Here is a 17,006-nt window from a genome sequence, read left to right as displayed (position 1 = left end):
AATAAAGATCTATGTCACAGATTCTTTTTTCTTTGTTCTAAATGGTCGGGGTGGGTTTCCTGTCTCTTGAGGAAGTGAGCAGCCACAGAGAGGTGAGGGCCATTGGATGAAACAATTAAGTGGTTCTCCTGAAGTGGTCTGGGCCAGGGACAACTAGGAGTGCTTCACTGATTCTCTTAGGAAACCTGTTATTCTCCCCATTGATCATGTCCCGCTTGGGCCTCATTGCACATCATTGTTGTCTTCACATGTCCTCCAGAGCACCCTACCTCAATATACCACACAAACTCACTTGGATCTCTCCCTGTCCCCTAGTTCCATGCCCCTTCTTTGATCACCCACGTCAGTGAGACATCAATAGTTCTCCAAACCCCCGCATAAATCCTTGTTCTTGCTTTCTTATCCTCTGGTTGCAGCCATTTTCTGCAAGGATAATGTGCCAACAGACACCCAGCCTCTCAATCTAGCTGCCTGGGATTGTGGAACAGATTCCAAACATGCTAATACAATCTTTTACATTAAATTCCACCAAGACCTAAGCAAAACCCATTCTTGATAACAAAGTGTGGAGCTGGATGAACACAGCAGGCCAAGCAGCATCTTACGAGCACATTCTTCTTGAGTTTACTGACCAATAAACCGCTACAGTTCCTCCTGCCTCTACATAAGTAAACATATTGCCTCAAAATTGCAGCAAGAAATTCAGCAATCCAGAGAACAACACTACTTAAGGAAGTTGCAATTTGATTTGAATTTTTATTTTAATTTTGAGGGAACAGTGAAAGGACAATGCTTAGATTGCAGAACATTATCAAAATTGAAAACAATGGACATTTAGAAATCCAGTAGTAAAAGGTTCTTCTGGTCCAGTTATAGAATCCCTACATGTGGGCCAGGGAGGCCTATGTTGAAATCCCAACCAGCATATGATGGCCATGGAGATGTGTCGTAACATGTCCTAACAGTCGATTTTAAAAAATTTTAAGTAATTAAAATTTGAAATGAACTAAACATTGTATTCCAACATAACATGTAAAATATCACCTGGAATTAAGCTTCTTAAATGTTAAGTTCTTATATGCTTCTAAAATGTTCTTAATCTGAAATGCAGTAATCCACCTGCTGTAGCAAAAGCCTGTGTGAGTTGGTTTCTGGAAGCTGTTTATTTGTACTTCTGTATTGCATTGTCATGTATCTCTGTCTCAGTGAGGGAGCGACAATTCAGAACTGGAAGGTCTATGCTGCGGTTTGTGAAAATATGCTGAAGCAGCTACAGGAAGCAAATACACAGCTGAAGATGGAAGGAATGCGAAACATCTGGATTGTGAAACCTGGAGCCCAGTCTCGCGGCAGAGGTATGAGAACAGATCCAACGTGACCTGCAACCTTTACCACTTGAAACAAAGCTATAAGATCCAGTTTTATGGTCTTTGTATTGTAGAGGAGGGGGAGCATAAATTGCTTGCTCATTTCATATCGGAAAGGGTTTCATGACTAATACACTAATTTTTAGAAGGGAAGGTCAGCATTATTGATCCATTCTTTCTATTTTCCTTTCTTAGGGAGGGATTTACATTACTGATGCGTCGTTACCTATTTGGTATTTTCATGCTAAGGTATTAATGGTTAGGTAGGTTCCGTAAGCGAACCAGATTCTTAATGAATTGAAGCTTGTATTCAATTCATTGTCACGTGCAGGATCATGAGTACAGATTTGATGAATTCTTAATTGCAGTACTTATTTTAATACGGATTTCGTATCATGCCCTCTCAGCTATCCTTAAGATAAAAAATGTCATGTCACCAAACCAACGTGTACAGTCTAACAATATTTAGTTATATTTATTTATTTGTAAAATAGAAAAGCAAAAAAACGCTACACTGCTGAATTTTTTTTATTGAAAAAATATACTTTATTCATAGAAGAAAATCTTGATGTACACACACAGTTAATGTAGCCATTCCGATCTATACTGTCATTACTTACAGACGATAAAATAAACATTGGCATTCATCTTTCTCTATATTTACAATTAACCTCTTGGCATTTAGCTGAAAGCCAAGAAAAGTGTCAAGACTTTGTATTTCTTTGTAAAAGCTTTTGTGCAATGGTTTCCATGGCAGTTACATGGGATATAATTTCTTCAGTGAATTTCTCACAACTTATTGATGTTAAGAATAAAATGGGAAACCTCAGACTCAAGAAAATGATGCATTTTCATTACATCTTCTCTGCTGCCATAAAACTATATGCTAATAATCTGCAAAATGGACATCCACTAACTGACTAGTTTCTAGCTCTGCCTCATTAACCCACAAGGAATAGAAGTGACAGATTCATTAGTGTAGAGTTAGGTTCCCTGGCAGAGTTAGACAATAACAGTTTGTCATACAGCCACTGTGCAAAGGCATTACAATTTATTTTGAATATTCTGCTTTGCAACTGAAATCGAACATCCATGAACATATTTCTGTCATGCACCCATTAGGTGTAAACCATATGGAGGCTTCAACTCTGTAGATAGAGTCTCATGTTTTCCTTGTGTTTGGAGAGTTATATTACTTAAATATATTCCTTGGAGAAAAATATTACTGATCTATCCTTCAGTGAGTCCCTGTTTTGAACTGTATTTATTTTTCAAACTAGAGGAAAGTATACAGTTGTGTTACCCAGGATTGGTATTAGAGTCCCTGCTGTTTCTGAAACATATTAATGACCTCTATTTGGATACAAAGAGCATAATTTCAACATTTGCAGATGGTACAAAGCTGGGAAGTGGAATAAACAATGAAGAGGATTGTAATACACTTTAAGAGGTCCACTGGCAAAGCGGTAAAATGGACTGAAACTTGGCAGATGAAATTTAATTAGGAGAAGCATGAGATTATACATTTCTGTAGGATGAACATGAAAACTATATGAACTATACTGTGTAAATTAAAATGGAGTGTAGAAACAGAAGGTCCTGAAAGTGCATGTACACAAGTCTTTGGTGGCAGGGAAAATTGAAAAAGTCTTTAAAGAATAATCAGATAGGATCCTTGCCCTTATAAATAAAAGTGGTGAACACAAAAGTGAGGAATTTATGCTAAAGTTCTATAAAATATTGGTCAGGCCTCAGCAAAAATATTCACCTAAATATTAGTTTGGAAGCAGTGTGGAAAAAATGGATGCTCACTAACAGTTTAGTTTTACTTTCCCAGCCAGAGCCAGCCAGATTGAGAATCTAGTGGTCTGTCAGGCAGATAACTTTTGACACCAGTCTGCAGCCATGGAGTAGGGAACAATGGGGGAGTGAATACTTTAAAAGATTGAACAATCATAGATTTTAGGGTAGCTGTTGGATTGGGCTTTGGGGAGACTATTGGTAGGGTCAGTGTCATTTGGAGATTGGACAGACCCTGAAGGCAGAGGTAGTAAAAGTCTTACAATGGCAGAGGAGACATGAAAAGAATCTGGGGAGGGGAGGTGGTGGGAATCAGAAGGAGATGATGGTGGTGAGATTGTAAGACTCACATTAGGGAATATCACCAAGGCCTCAGGGAGAATGGATTGGACGGGCGTTGGTGGTAGGATGGAGGAAGGTTGATAATGTTAGCGATGGAAGAGATCTCAAGGATCAGATGGGAAAAATTGGCAGATGATCATGAAGGCTCAGTAAAGAAGAGAAACTGAATCTAGCAGTTGAGATGATGATGTGGAATGCACTAATCGAAATGATGGTAAAAGTAGCTTTGATGGTAACTTTTAAAAGGGAATTAAATAGAACATAGAACAACACAGCGCACAACACGCCCTTCGGCCCTCGATGATGCGCCACCCTGTGAACTAATCTAAGCCTATCCCCCTACACCATCCCATCACCACCCATCTGCTTATCCAAGGACTGTTTAAATGCCCCTAATGTGGCTGAGTTAACTACATTGGCAGGCAGGGCGTTCCACGCCCTTACCACTCTCTGAGTAAAGAACCTGCCTCTGACATCTGTCTTAAATCTATCACCCCTCAATTTGTAGCTATACCCCCTCGTACAAGCTGACGTCATCATCCTCGGAAAAAGACTCTCACTGTCCACCCTATCTAAACCTCTGATCATCCTGTATGTCTCTATTAAATCCCTTCAAACACTTGAAAGAATTTACAGGACTCTACCAAACAAGATATTAAATAGTTCCACCACGTATTCATGGTGTCTATATGTGCTGTATTATTCTGTGATTCTTTGAGTTTATTTATAAACATAAATATGCCTCTGACGTTGTTCGTGAATTGGGAAGTAGTGAGCGTATATTCCAGACAAGTCTCAGTGTCATAACCTACACCTCTTTCTGGCTATTTGTCTGAAGTGTGGTTTTAGTTGGGTGGAAAGAGAGATTTTTATTGTCTATCTCTGCAGGAATCACCTGCATGAACCGTTTGGAACAGATCATCAAGCTAGTTTATGGCCAGACAACTCTCATCACAGATGGCAAGTGGGTAGTGCAAAAATACATTGAAAACCCGTTGCTTATTTATGGGACAAAATTCGATATGCGGCAGTGGTTTTTAGTGACAGACTGGAACCCTGTGACGATCTGGTACTATAAAGATTGTTATCTGCGCTTCTCATCTCAGGCATTCTCACTGGACAATCTCGACACGTATGTATCACCATGACAACTCAGGCAATGTTTTTTGAATGGTAGTTCATTGAGAATGACATCTCATTAACAATAAGAGTAATAAGATTGATCATGTACACTTGGAGAAAGTGCCACTAAAGAATTGGGATTTGGTTTGTTGGCCAAATTGGGCTGCAATATTTTTGACTCTCAACCAAAAGGTCAATGCAACAAGCAATAGTTGTGCCAGTCTTGAAAACGGTGGCTGACATACAAGAAAAATGTAATAATAATTGGCTTTCCAAAGTATCTTGCTATGAGCCCGAAATCTCAATTTGATTAGAACTCTCTTACCTTTTTCTCAGCCCCAGCTGATAGAAAACAGACAGGAAGAGGGACTTAAAACGGATTGTGGAATTTAGCTTCTCCTTTCTCATCTAGATATGACTGACTGCAATCTGAAGTTGGAGAAGGCAATGAGTTCCCAAGATCCATTGTAAATGTAGAAATGAGGTCCAGTGCGATGGCATCAGAGGCTAATTTCCCTGATGCAGATCAAGGAATTATACTTTGTAGCCTGCCAATGTAAATATGTGCAAAGGGTAACTACAGATTTGCTGTATTGTTTATCTGCTGAAATATGCGTGATGTATCTGTTAACTTTGCTTAGGACAGAAATGATAGGTTATGGAATTTTAAACTTATTATTCCACATAACATTGCAAATCAGACATATCTTACAGATATTTTACCTTACAATGCTAAAGCAATGTTTTATTTTAGTAACACTAATCCACCTTGTAACTGGACACATAACTTAAAAGTGGCTGCAGTCCATGTTACTGCAGCTAACAAATGTTTCTTTATGTCTTTTAGAGCAATTCACTTGTGCAATAACTCAATCCAAAAACACTTTGTGGCCTCTTCCAATCGCCACCCGTTCGCTCCTAGAGACAACATGTGGTCCAGTAATCAGTTCAAAGAGTATCTGAACAAAAATGGCTTTGGAAACATTTGGGAGGATATCATCTCTCCTGGCATGAAGAAGGCAATTGTGAATACCATACAAGTAATGCAGGACATTGTGAAACCTCGCAAGAACAGTTTTGAGCTCTACGGTGCTGATTTCCTGTTGGGAGAGGACTTCAAACCATGGTTGATTGAAATTAACTGTAGCCCCACAATGTCACCCTCAACACCAGTAACAGCCGCATTGTGCAGCAGTGTTCAGGAGGATACAATAAAAGTGGTTATCGACCGAAGGTATGAGAAGACTAGTGACACAGGCGGATTTGAGCTTCTGTATAAACAGGTAATATAAAACATTACTGACTATCGGAGAAAGCAGCCCAGTTAATGGAAATAAAGGGAGATGATTGCTTCCTGCTCAGAATACTGGACAAATATTACAAGAAAAATTCAATGTATTCTCTGGTTAGTGGCCTACCGCTACTGGAAACACATTAAAGAAAGAGAAACTATCTTAAAAAAACACTCATCTTCTCTGCTTTAAGCCTAACAGTCTCAAACACACAGATCTGAAACCAGTGATACTGGAGTTGTACAGTGACTCTGTTTCCCCCATTGCATTTCTCATACATAGAGTCAGAGAGATGTACAGCACCGAAATAGACCCTTTGGTCCAACTCATCCAAGCCCACCAAATATCCTAACTTAATTGAGTCCACAACAGGACATCCTAACTCCAACACTCAATGAACTGACCAATAAAGGGAAGTGTAGCAAACACCTTCTTCTTGGGTGGCACGGTGGCTCAGTGGTTAGCACTGCAGCCTCACAGCGCCAGGGACCCGGGTTCAATTCCCGCCTCAGGCGACTGTCTGTGTGGAGTTTGCACATTCTCCCTGTGTCTGCGTGGGTTTCCTCCCATAGACCAAAGATGTGCAGGTTAGGTGGACTGGCCATGCTAAATTGCCATAGTGTTCAGGGGTGTATGGGTTATAGGGGGATGGGTCTGGGTGGGATGCTTCAAGGGGCGGTGTGGACTTGTTGGGCCAAAGGGCCTGTTTCCACACTGTAGGGAATCTAATCTTATCGAATCTAACCCTGTCTACCTGGTATTCCACTTTCAAGGAACTATGAACTTGCACTCCAAGGTCTCTTTGTTCAGCCACACTCCCCAGAATCTTACCATTAAGTGTAGAAGTCCTGCCTTGATTTGCCTCACCAAAATGTAGCACTTCATATTTATCCAGATTACACTCCATGTGCCACTCTTCAGCCCATCAGCCCATCTGATCAAGGTATTCTGAGGTAACCTTCTTCACTGTTTACTACACCACCAATTTTAGCATTGTCTGCAAATTTACTAACCATACCTCCTATATTCACATTCAGATCATTTATATAATGTTAAAAAGTAGTGAACCCAGCACTAATCTTGCATTCCAAAAAGCAACCCTCCACCACTACCCTCTGTCTCCTACCTTTGAGCAAATTTTGAATCCAACTCGCTCATTCTCCCTGTATTCCATGTGATCTAACCTTGTTAACCAGCCTACCAGTCAGAACCTTGTCAAACACCTTACTGAAATCCATTTGGACAATGTGCACCGCTCTGCTTTCATAAATCTGCTTTGTTACTTCTTCAAAAATCTAAATCAAGTTAGTGAGGCACCAGTTCCCAAGCACATAACCATGTTGACTATCCCTAATCAGTCCTTGCCTTTCCCAACCCATGTAAATCCTGTCCCTCATAACCCACTCCAATAACTTGCCCATCACTGATATCAGGCTCACTGGTCTATAGTTCCCTAGCTTTTCCTTATCACATTTCTTAAATAATGGCACCATGTTAGCCAACCTCCAGTCTTCCAACACCAACACATGACTATTGATGATACAAAAATGTCAGCAAGGGGCTCAGTAATCACATCCCTGGCTTCCCACAAAATTCTTGGGTACACCTGAACCGATCCCAGGGATTTGTACGCCTTTTTGCATTTTAAGATATCCAGCACTACCTCCTCTACAATATGGGCACTTTTCAAAATATCACTATTTACTTCCCTGAGTTTTTTAGCTTCCCTATCCTTCTCCATAGTAAACACTTGTTTAGTATCTCGCCTGCCATTCCCCACATAGATGGCCTTACTGATTGCTAAGGGGTCCTATTCTCTCCATAGTTACTCTTTTGCCCTTAATGCATTTGTAGAACCCTTTTGGATTCCTCTTAATCCTATTTGCCAAAGCTATCACAAGTCCCCTTTTTGTCTTGCTGATTTCCCTGTTAAGTATACTCCTACTGCCCTTATACGCCTCTAGGGATTCACTCGATTCCTGCTGTCTATACCTGACATATGCTTCCTTCTTTTTCTTGACCAGAACTGCAATTTCTCTAGGCTTCCAGCATTCCCTACATTTTCCAGCCTCGCCCTTCACCCTAACAGGAACATACTGTCTCTGGATTCTCATTATCTCATTTTTGAAAGCTTCCCACTTTCCAGCCATCCCTTTACCTGCGAATATCTCCCCCCAATCTAGTTTTGAAAGTTCTTGCCTAATACCACCAAAATTGGCATTTCTCCGTCTTAGAACTTTAACTTTTAGATTGGGTCTATCCTTTTCTATAACAATTTTAAAACTAATAGAATTGTGATCACTTGCCCCAAAGTGTTCCCTCACTGATACCTTCATCACTTGGCCTGCCTTATTCTCCAAGGGAAGATCATGTTTTGCTCCTTCTCTAATAGGTCTAGCCACATACTGAATAAGAACATTTTCTTAGACACACTTAACAAATTCCTGTCCATCCATCCCTTAACACCATGGTAATCCCAGACTATGTTTGGAAAGTTAAAATTCCTTACCATTACCACCCTTTTATTCATATAGATAACTGAAACCTCCTTACAAATTTGCTTCTCAATTTCCCACTGACTATTGGATGGTCTGTAATTCAATTCCAATAAGGTGATCATTCCTTTCTTATTTCTCAGTTCCACATAAATAACTTCACTGGACATATTCCGTGGAATGTCCTCCCTAATCAAAATGCCACCCCTCTTCTCTGTTGTCCCCTTTTCTATCCTTCCTCTAGCATCCCACATCTCTGTAATATCTGTGCTTTCCCAGTCCTATGTTCCCAACCATGCCCTGAGTTCATCTGCCTTATCTGTCAGGCCTATTGCATTGAAATAAATGCAGTTTAATTTATCAGTCTTACCTCATTCCCTGCTTTGCTCTTGTCTGCCTTGACTATTTGACTTGCTGTCTTTACTGACTGCACCAGCCTCACACTGATCTCTTTCCTCATTTTCTCTCTGGCTTCTGCCCTCTCCCCACACCATCCCACCTCCACCCCACCACCACCACCCTTACTAGTCTAAATCCTCCTTTCTGCCTTTATTTCACATTCTCTAGTCTGTCATGACTCACTTGGGAAAGCACATTGATTCTCAGGCCCCACTGTTCCCAGGATTGCCACAAAATGTAGTGATTTAATTAAAGCAAGCAAAGTCCCTAATTTACTTGCCTAATGGAATCAGACTGACAAAGACATGACCAGGTTTCTGTACTTAACAAAAATTACTGTTTATTGCAATAAATAACTTAATACTATAATATACAGCAACAAAGTTGTAGCCACAAGTAAACAAAACTGTGAACTGCCAACATATAACTTCACTAGTTGAAACTCTAACTCCTTTTTAACATCCCTAAACACACAAATGAACAGAGACAGATGAGCAGGAAAACAGTGGAGTTATAGGTGGAGGAAACAAGCATAAGGGAAGCATAGTTCAATACCACCAAGCCACAGGATTAAGGCAATGTTCCTTCTCAAAATTTTCTATTGCCTGATCCCCTTTTCCAGATTTATCTCAGGAGACTCAGGATGCCTGATACACTAATTATAAAGTCTTGGAGTTACTGGATAAAGGCAACAACTTACAACAACTAATGTGAGAAAATAATGAGCTTTTCTTCAGGCTTTAGTTACTTTTACTGCTAAGACATAAAGTCATAGAATCCACCATGTGACTGAACTCCAGCTCTATAGTATTTTTCTAGTAAATATTTTCAGCACCTGTCCATGTCATTGACACACTTCCTAAAACAGTGCCAACCGTTGAATACAATGGGCTGGAGTTCCACTGATTTAGGAGACCTTTAGAAATAGTGGCTGAGACTGTGTTCTGGAATTGCAGCCCCAATCCCATTGCCCCCAGTTTTCAAAAAATCAGGGTAACGTTATGGGTTGGTGGGATCATGAACCCACACCCTTGACTGATGACGTGGCCAGCTTCAATGCATTATAAGTATATCTTAGCCCTCTACCATATCATGGAATTGGGCCAGTTTTTGGAGGAGTTGTGGTTCACAGCTCTCTAACTCAAAAACACATGCTTTGACTTAGGTGGTGAAAGTATTGATGATCAATAATTTTCAAAAGGAAATTGAATGCACACTTGAGGAAGACAAACTTGCAGGGTTATGGGGATAGAACAGGGATTGGGCCAAATTGGACTGCAGTAGAGTGAGCCAGTATGGACTATGTGAACTGAATGGACCTTTTTGGAGCAGCGACAACTCAATGACTGATATTTGTGCCCAAAACCTCCTATGATCCCACGACTCTTCTCCCCACCAACTGCCCCATTTTTCTCCATCTAGCAGCTTCTGTAACTTGCTGGGAGGAGCATACTAGAACTCTGATTGTGCCTAGGTTATTGAAAGCATCAAATTAACTGTGATTTGTATTACCTAATTTTCCACATACCTTTCATTTGCCACAACTGGGTATTATCCCAGTAATGCTAATGTTCAGATACTTTATAGTAACCATGAATGCAGATGTGAAATCTGCTTTCTTTTGTCCATTACAAGTAATTTGGTTTGTTTTCTCTTACAGTGTACTATGGCCATTCCTCTTTACTTAGGGATCAATCTACTCGTTGAAGGATCAAGCATCAAGAAGCCACCAGCACTTATTCCGAAGAGCCAGAGCAATGGGTTGCGTAACATTTCCCAGATCTCTGAAACCGTGCAAAAAATCTGTGGTCTCACATCTCAAAATCGCCAAGTAGCTCTAAGTGATGATGTAAATAAGCCATCTAATGCCGAATCTGCCAAGAATAGAGACTGTCCCAAACTATGCAGCAATCTAAGCAAATCAAAACTTTCTGCAATCGACAGCCATTCTGAATTTGCAAAGCGTTCCTTCAATTTATCTGCTACAAAGAGTTACAATACCAGCAATATAAAGAATCTCATCTATTTTGGTAATGAAAGGAATCCTTTACTTCCCATTCAGAGCAAAGTTTCACCTAATCTCAATAATTCTGGCCTTGCAAAGAGTGTGTTAAATTTCCATAATTTGAGTACGGTAAAGAATTCTTTAATTCCCAACCACTTTAGCATCACGAAAAATGTATTATATTCAATGAATTCCAGTGCAACAAAAAGTCTTTTGAATTCCAGTAATTCTAGCATCACAAGAAGTCAATTAAATTTAAGTAATTCCAGCACAGCAAAAGATCTGTCAGTTTCCTGTCATTCCAGCACTCTAAATGATTCTTTAAATTCTAATGATTCCAATGTCACAAAAAATCCCTTAAGTTCGACTGTTTCTAATATTGCACAGGATCTGTCGAATCCTAGTACTTCCAGCACTACAGACAGTTCGTTAAATCCCAACAAATCCAGCCATACAAAAGATTCTCTCATTCCCAATCATTCCAATGATCTGAACAATTCCACAGTTCCCAATCCTAACACTGCAAAGAATCATAATATTCCCCAAGATTCCAAGCATATTCAATACCATGGCAGTTCCAACACTTGTGGAAAAGAGAAAACTTTTGACAATACTAACAACTGCAGTAAGATAAAAACTTCCAGCATTTCCAAACATTACCACAAGTCTAGGAATTATACTTCTTACAACCGTAAAAAGGCAAAGAAATTAAGCAGCCCCAAAATTCTGGGTACCAGTATTGTAAAAGCATGGGATGAGATGCAGGAAATGAAAAATAACATTGCTGAAACAACTCCAGCTACAGAAACTGAAAACAATTGTAAACTTGACCCAGGCGACAAAGTGGAACAAGATTATGAAGTGCCAAAGTTTAACAAGACTGAAGGGATTAGGAAAGTCAGCAAGCAGCGTTTGCAGCCTAAATCTAAGATCACACAGATGAGTATGTCTGTGAAGCATCTAATTTTGCCCAATCGACAGATGCTCAGAGATCCTCTCCATGTAAATTTGAAATGTTTGAGTCTTGACATGTTGAATTTTAAAGACATGCAGCACTCCAGAACCTCAGCTGCCACAGATGCAAACAGAGCTAGAACTGTCCACGAGAAATCTACTCCACTGCGTTATTCCTACAATTCACCACGGCTGCAACTAAAAGATCCAAATATTCCCCAGCTCCATATTACTGGCTTGCAGCCACAATTTAAAGCTTCAAGTGATATCAGCAACAAGTACATTGAAACCCATAAGAATGCAACTAGTAACCTGTTCAACATCAAGAAGCATCTACTGACGAGCTCTTTCCCACTCTTTCAGTAACACAGTTACTGTGCCGCCAAGTTGTTCCACGATTATCCAGTAATTTCTACTGGATGCTTTGTGCTGTCAAGTCCTTTCTAATGCTTTCACTAACACAAAACTAAATTTTTTGCACCATCTCTCAGCAGGTTTGTGCCCTCAGAAATCATCTTTACATAAAATGTACTCTGTGAACAATAGGCACCATTGGGCACTCTTGAAAAGAGAAGTCTTCTTTTTAAAAAATATATTTCTTTTTAATCATTTAAAAGCCAACTGCCTGCATGTCAGGTTAGACAGTTGGATCTGAAAAATTGAAAGTGATTTTAATAATGAATTGGACATTGTTCTCATCATTGATCTTATTTTGATTTGTTTCTATCTCTTCATAAAATATACCTACTTCTGCTTTTGTCGATCTACCGGCTAAACTGAAAACACCAGAGGAAATGTGAAATACAAAACAAATATTAAAGCTACAGAATGTGTGGAATAGATCAGATGCAATAGATATTTAACATAACAAATGAGAAGTAATCAAGTACAATAAATGTGGAATGCAACAAAATATTTGGAGATCTGACAGTGTCTATATTGTTAATTTTATGTTTTTGTGCTTTTCCTGTGTGCAAAACCTTATTTTATGCTGACATGTTACTATCATAGCTCTATCTCAGCTTTTCCATTATAAATTGCTATGACCGGGTTAATAATGAAAATTGCCTGTATGTGTTTGCCACCATGTAATCACACTTCACACTGATACTTCAGAACCTCAGTTTTTGAGTTCTTCAGTTTCTCAGTTGAGACTGCTGAGCTCTAGTCAGCTCTAATTTTTCTTGTTAGTTCATGGGACTTGGGCATCATTGACTTGGTCAGCATGTGTTGCTCATCCCTAATTGTTCAGTAGATCTGGACTCACATAGTGGCCAGACCAGGTAAGACTAGCAAATTTCCTCCCCAAAAAGACATTAGCAAACCAGATGAGATTTTAACAGCAATCAACGTTTAGATATGCTTCTTTTTGTTACTGAGTTCAAGTGTTACAATCTACCTTTGTGGGATTAAAGCCATCTCACCAGAACATTAACTTGAGGCTCTGGGGTGCTCATCTATTGACAATACCTCTGCGGACATACATGGAGTAGTGTAGGTTAGATGGGCTTCAGATTGGTATGATAGGTCGACACAACATCAAGGGCTGAAGGGTCTGTACTGTGCTGTAATGTTCTATGTTCTATATAATATCATCTCCCCTGAATGCCATGTTTTGCTATTTAATGATTCATAATATTAAAATATATCAAAATAGGAAAGAATGTATGACTTCAAAATGAGCATGAACGAGATCAACAAATCCTGGTCCAATTATGCCTTTTGCCCTTGCCAATTTTCTTCGACTACTATATTTGACCTCGATGGCCTGTGAACAATGTTATGGATGATCAACCAGTCTGACTACCTCAGACAATTAGATGTCAGAGATTTTCATTACTCAACGCATGAATGATTTTGCTCATTTGAATTCCAACATTCTTCAGTATAGACCAGGCAAGTCTGTAATTTTCCTAATGTTCAGTTGCTTTATCTGTCCTTATCAACCATAAATCAAATCCAAATAAAATGTCAGGAGGCCATCTGTTCTGATGCCTCTGTTTCTGTCACAGAGCAGACTGTGCAGCAATGTGAAAAAGTAGATAGAAGATGATTGAATATTTTATTTCCCAAGGGTGAAGGGAGGGAAGGTAAGACAAACAGCAAAAAGCATTGACACATTACAAATTTTGCGTAGGTTTTTGTTAAAACATACTATAATAATTTTCCATATATGTATTTACCTTTTCAAAACAGTGGTTATATCTTGTTTTTTGAGACTGTGTGCAGATGGGCCTTAAAGCAGGAGGTACTTCTGCTCCTAGTGGAGCGTGGTATAGCTCGAAGTCAATTGCTCAATTATGTTCTCAGATCATTATTTGTGCATGCATGGGTGAAATACCAAATTTTACAGGCAAATGGGCAGGAAGGTCTGCCCTCTTCCTGCCAAGAGTGTCTGGTCTCCAAACCAAGTAGGCACCATATTGAAATCGCATCCACTCAGTACTTCACTGCCTGCAACATAGGAACAACACTCAATCTCTGATCATCAGCCTGACTCACCTCAAAGATGCTGGAGCCCAGGAAAGTAAGTGATGCCACACTTGACAGATGCCCCTGAAAGTTGTTAGGAGAAAAGGGGTTAGTTACAGAGATTGGCAGCTGTACATAGCTGAAGAGCCCCAGTCACAAGAGGATGAATGAATCGCTGCACTCTGCCAGGCTAAGTACCACTCTCCACTCAATGCTTCATGTCCCCAAGTATGAATGAGCCTTGTAAAATTGATACTGCAGAGGAATGTCACACAGTGGGTTGGGTCCCAGGCATCTGAATTAAATGGCTCAAGCACAATGAACGTCTGTTATTTAATTGCATCATACTGATATTACATCTCAAGAATCTGTCAAGGTTCACACTTAAAACATAAAAGGAGCTACAAAACTCAGATCTTGTGCACCATCAGCTCAAGGAACTTTCATCACATCAGGGCACACATCTGATAGCCAGCATAGGACAAAACCCAACCTCAAAAGATGGCTTTGATTGAGTACCTCATAGTGTTTCGTCATTGAATCATACAGTACAGAAGAGGACCTTTGGTTTGTTGAATCTGCACAAACAAAGCTACTCTAAATCTATGCTAGACATGCTTTCCAGTATGAAGCTCATAACCTTGAATGTTATGACATTTCAAATGTTCCTCCACATACGTTTTAAAGGTTGTGAGGTTTTTCATTTCTACTAACCTCCCAGGCAGTGTGTTTCCAGATTCTCCTCATCCTCTGGGTGAAAAATAGTTTCCTCAAAACCCCTCTAAATCACTTGCCTTTCACCTTAAAATTATGTCTTCTTGTTATTGACCCTTCCAGTAAGGAGAATTGCTGTCTCCTTTTTGACCTGCTTATGCATCTCATTATCTTACAGACCTCAATGACCCTTCTCTGCTTTAAAGAAAAACAACTTGAGCTTATCCAGCCTCTCCTTATAGCCAAACTACTCCAACCTAGGCAACATCCAGGTGAATCTCCTCTGCACCCCTTCTAGTGCAATAGCGTGGCCACCAGAACCACTCCAAATGTGGCCTAACCAAAGTTTCACACAGCTCCAAAATAACCTCCTCTGCCATGGTTGATAAAGGCAAGTATCCCATAAGCCTTCTTAACCACTTTGTACACTGGTCCTATCACTTTCAGAGATCTGTGGACAAGCAACCCAAAAAAAGTTCCTCTTTTCCTCTGAGCCTTGAAGTGTTCTGCCACTCATTGAGTGTCCCTTGTATTGTTACTTCTTCTAAATGCATTGGCTCACACTTTTCAGGGTTAAATTCCATCAGCCACTGGTCTGCCCATCTGGCCAAACCATCTACATCTTCCTGTGACCTAAGACCACCTTCCTCACTGTCAACCATCCAACCAATCTTTGTGTTATCTGCAAACTTATTTATCACCCTCTGCATTCTCATCTATATTGTGTATATATAACTCAAACAATAAAGGACCCAGTATTGATCCCTGTTATACCGCTGCACACCAGGCTCCGGTCAAAAAAACAACCTTCTGCCACCACCCTCTGTCTCCTGCCACTAAGTCAGTTTTGGATCCAACTGGTCAAGTTACTCTGTATCCCATGTGCTTTCACTTTATCAGCCTCCCACGTAGGATGTTGTCGAAGACTTCAATGAAATCTCAGGCACGCACAACACATAATGCCTTATCGTCTCTTATCAACTGCAGTTTTTTTGATTAAACTGAATCAACTTTCACTCAGAAATCTTTAACACTTGGTTATCCACATACATTCTGGTAATACACAGAGACAATTAATGAGGGATCAACATCTCTGTCTGTATCCATTAATGGAGGGATAGTGCTCATGTACCCATATTAATGCCCCATCATATGTTTTTATTCTGCAATAGACATGCACAAATAAAGTACAAATCTGTCCAAACTGGGTGTAGCATTAGAGATAATGGGAACTGCTGATGCTGGAGAATCCGAGATAACAAAGTGTGGAGCTGGATGAACACAGCAGGCCGAGCAGCATCTTAGGAGCACAAAAGCTGACGGTTTGGGCCTAGAACCTTTCTGATGAAGGGTCTAGGCCCGAAACATCAGCTTTTGTGCTCCTAAGATGCTGCTCGGCCTGCTGTGTTCATCCAGCTCCACACTTTGTTATCTGGGTGTTGCATCAGGATCCTGATCCCTTTTGAATAACAAGCCACTAAGCTGTCTGCGGAACAGAGGTTGAGCTGAAGTCAAATTAGATATTTCCAGCCATCTAGAGAAAATGCCTCCAAATTGCTACTCCCAGTTGAGCACCGTTATCTTAATTAAACCTTGGGTCAGGGCAGTGGCTCAACACACTAACAAATCTTTGCTTTTCTATACAGTCTCCAGGTCTCACTCCCAGGTCAGGATAATAAAAACGAGGGTTGCAGTCCCCAAGTCCATCTTTACCACTCCTCAAAACAATTGGGAGGTTCAAAGGATGCACCATCAGTACCCTCCTCCCCAAGCCTCCAGCAGTGCGGACATTCACCACAGTTTATAAACTATCAAGAATAGACTTGGGGTCACATTCTAGCAAGCACAGAAGCGACACAACCCTGCAGCTGAAAGAGGGGAGAAAACAAACGTTGGAAATCTCTGGAACTCGCAGGATTGCCATAGATCAGGCCCCTGCTGAGCCCAGTACATATGATGATGAACCTCTGGATTCGGCTATTAATGGGTTGACAGAAATGCAAAAGAAAGCAATAGAATTTCTGGCAGGAGTGTCATTGATCAT

The 17,006-nt window shown here is 40.2% G+C and overlaps 1 protein-coding gene across 1 annotated transcript in view; it reads left to right on the top strand.

Moving 5' to 3' along the window:
* LOC125460488 (uncharacterized) overlaps nt 1-12,661 on the top strand; it is a 91,615-nt gene extending 78,954 nt beyond the window's left edge. The window contains exons 15-18 of the mRNA XM_048548025.2: nt 1,207-1,355; nt 4,398-4,641; nt 5,479-5,914; nt 10,478-12,661. Of these exons, the coding sequence (XP_048403982.1) occupies nt 1,207-1,355; nt 4,398-4,641; nt 5,479-5,914; nt 10,478-12,142 (2,494 nt within the window). The 3' untranslated portion in view covers nt 12,143-12,661. The remainder of the gene's footprint in view (nt 1-1,206; nt 1,356-4,397; nt 4,642-5,478; nt 5,915-10,477) is intronic.
* Nucleotides 12,662-17,006: the final 4,345 nt, after the last annotated feature.

Source organism: Stegostoma tigrinum, chromosome 11, assembly GCF_030684315.1.
Source record: "Stegostoma tigrinum isolate sSteTig4 chromosome 11, sSteTig4.hap1, whole genome shotgun sequence".
NCBI lineage: Eukaryota > Metazoa > Chordata > Chondrichthyes > Orectolobiformes > Stegostomatidae > Stegostoma > Stegostoma tigrinum.
This window is presented reverse-complemented; position numbering and strand designations above follow the sequence as displayed.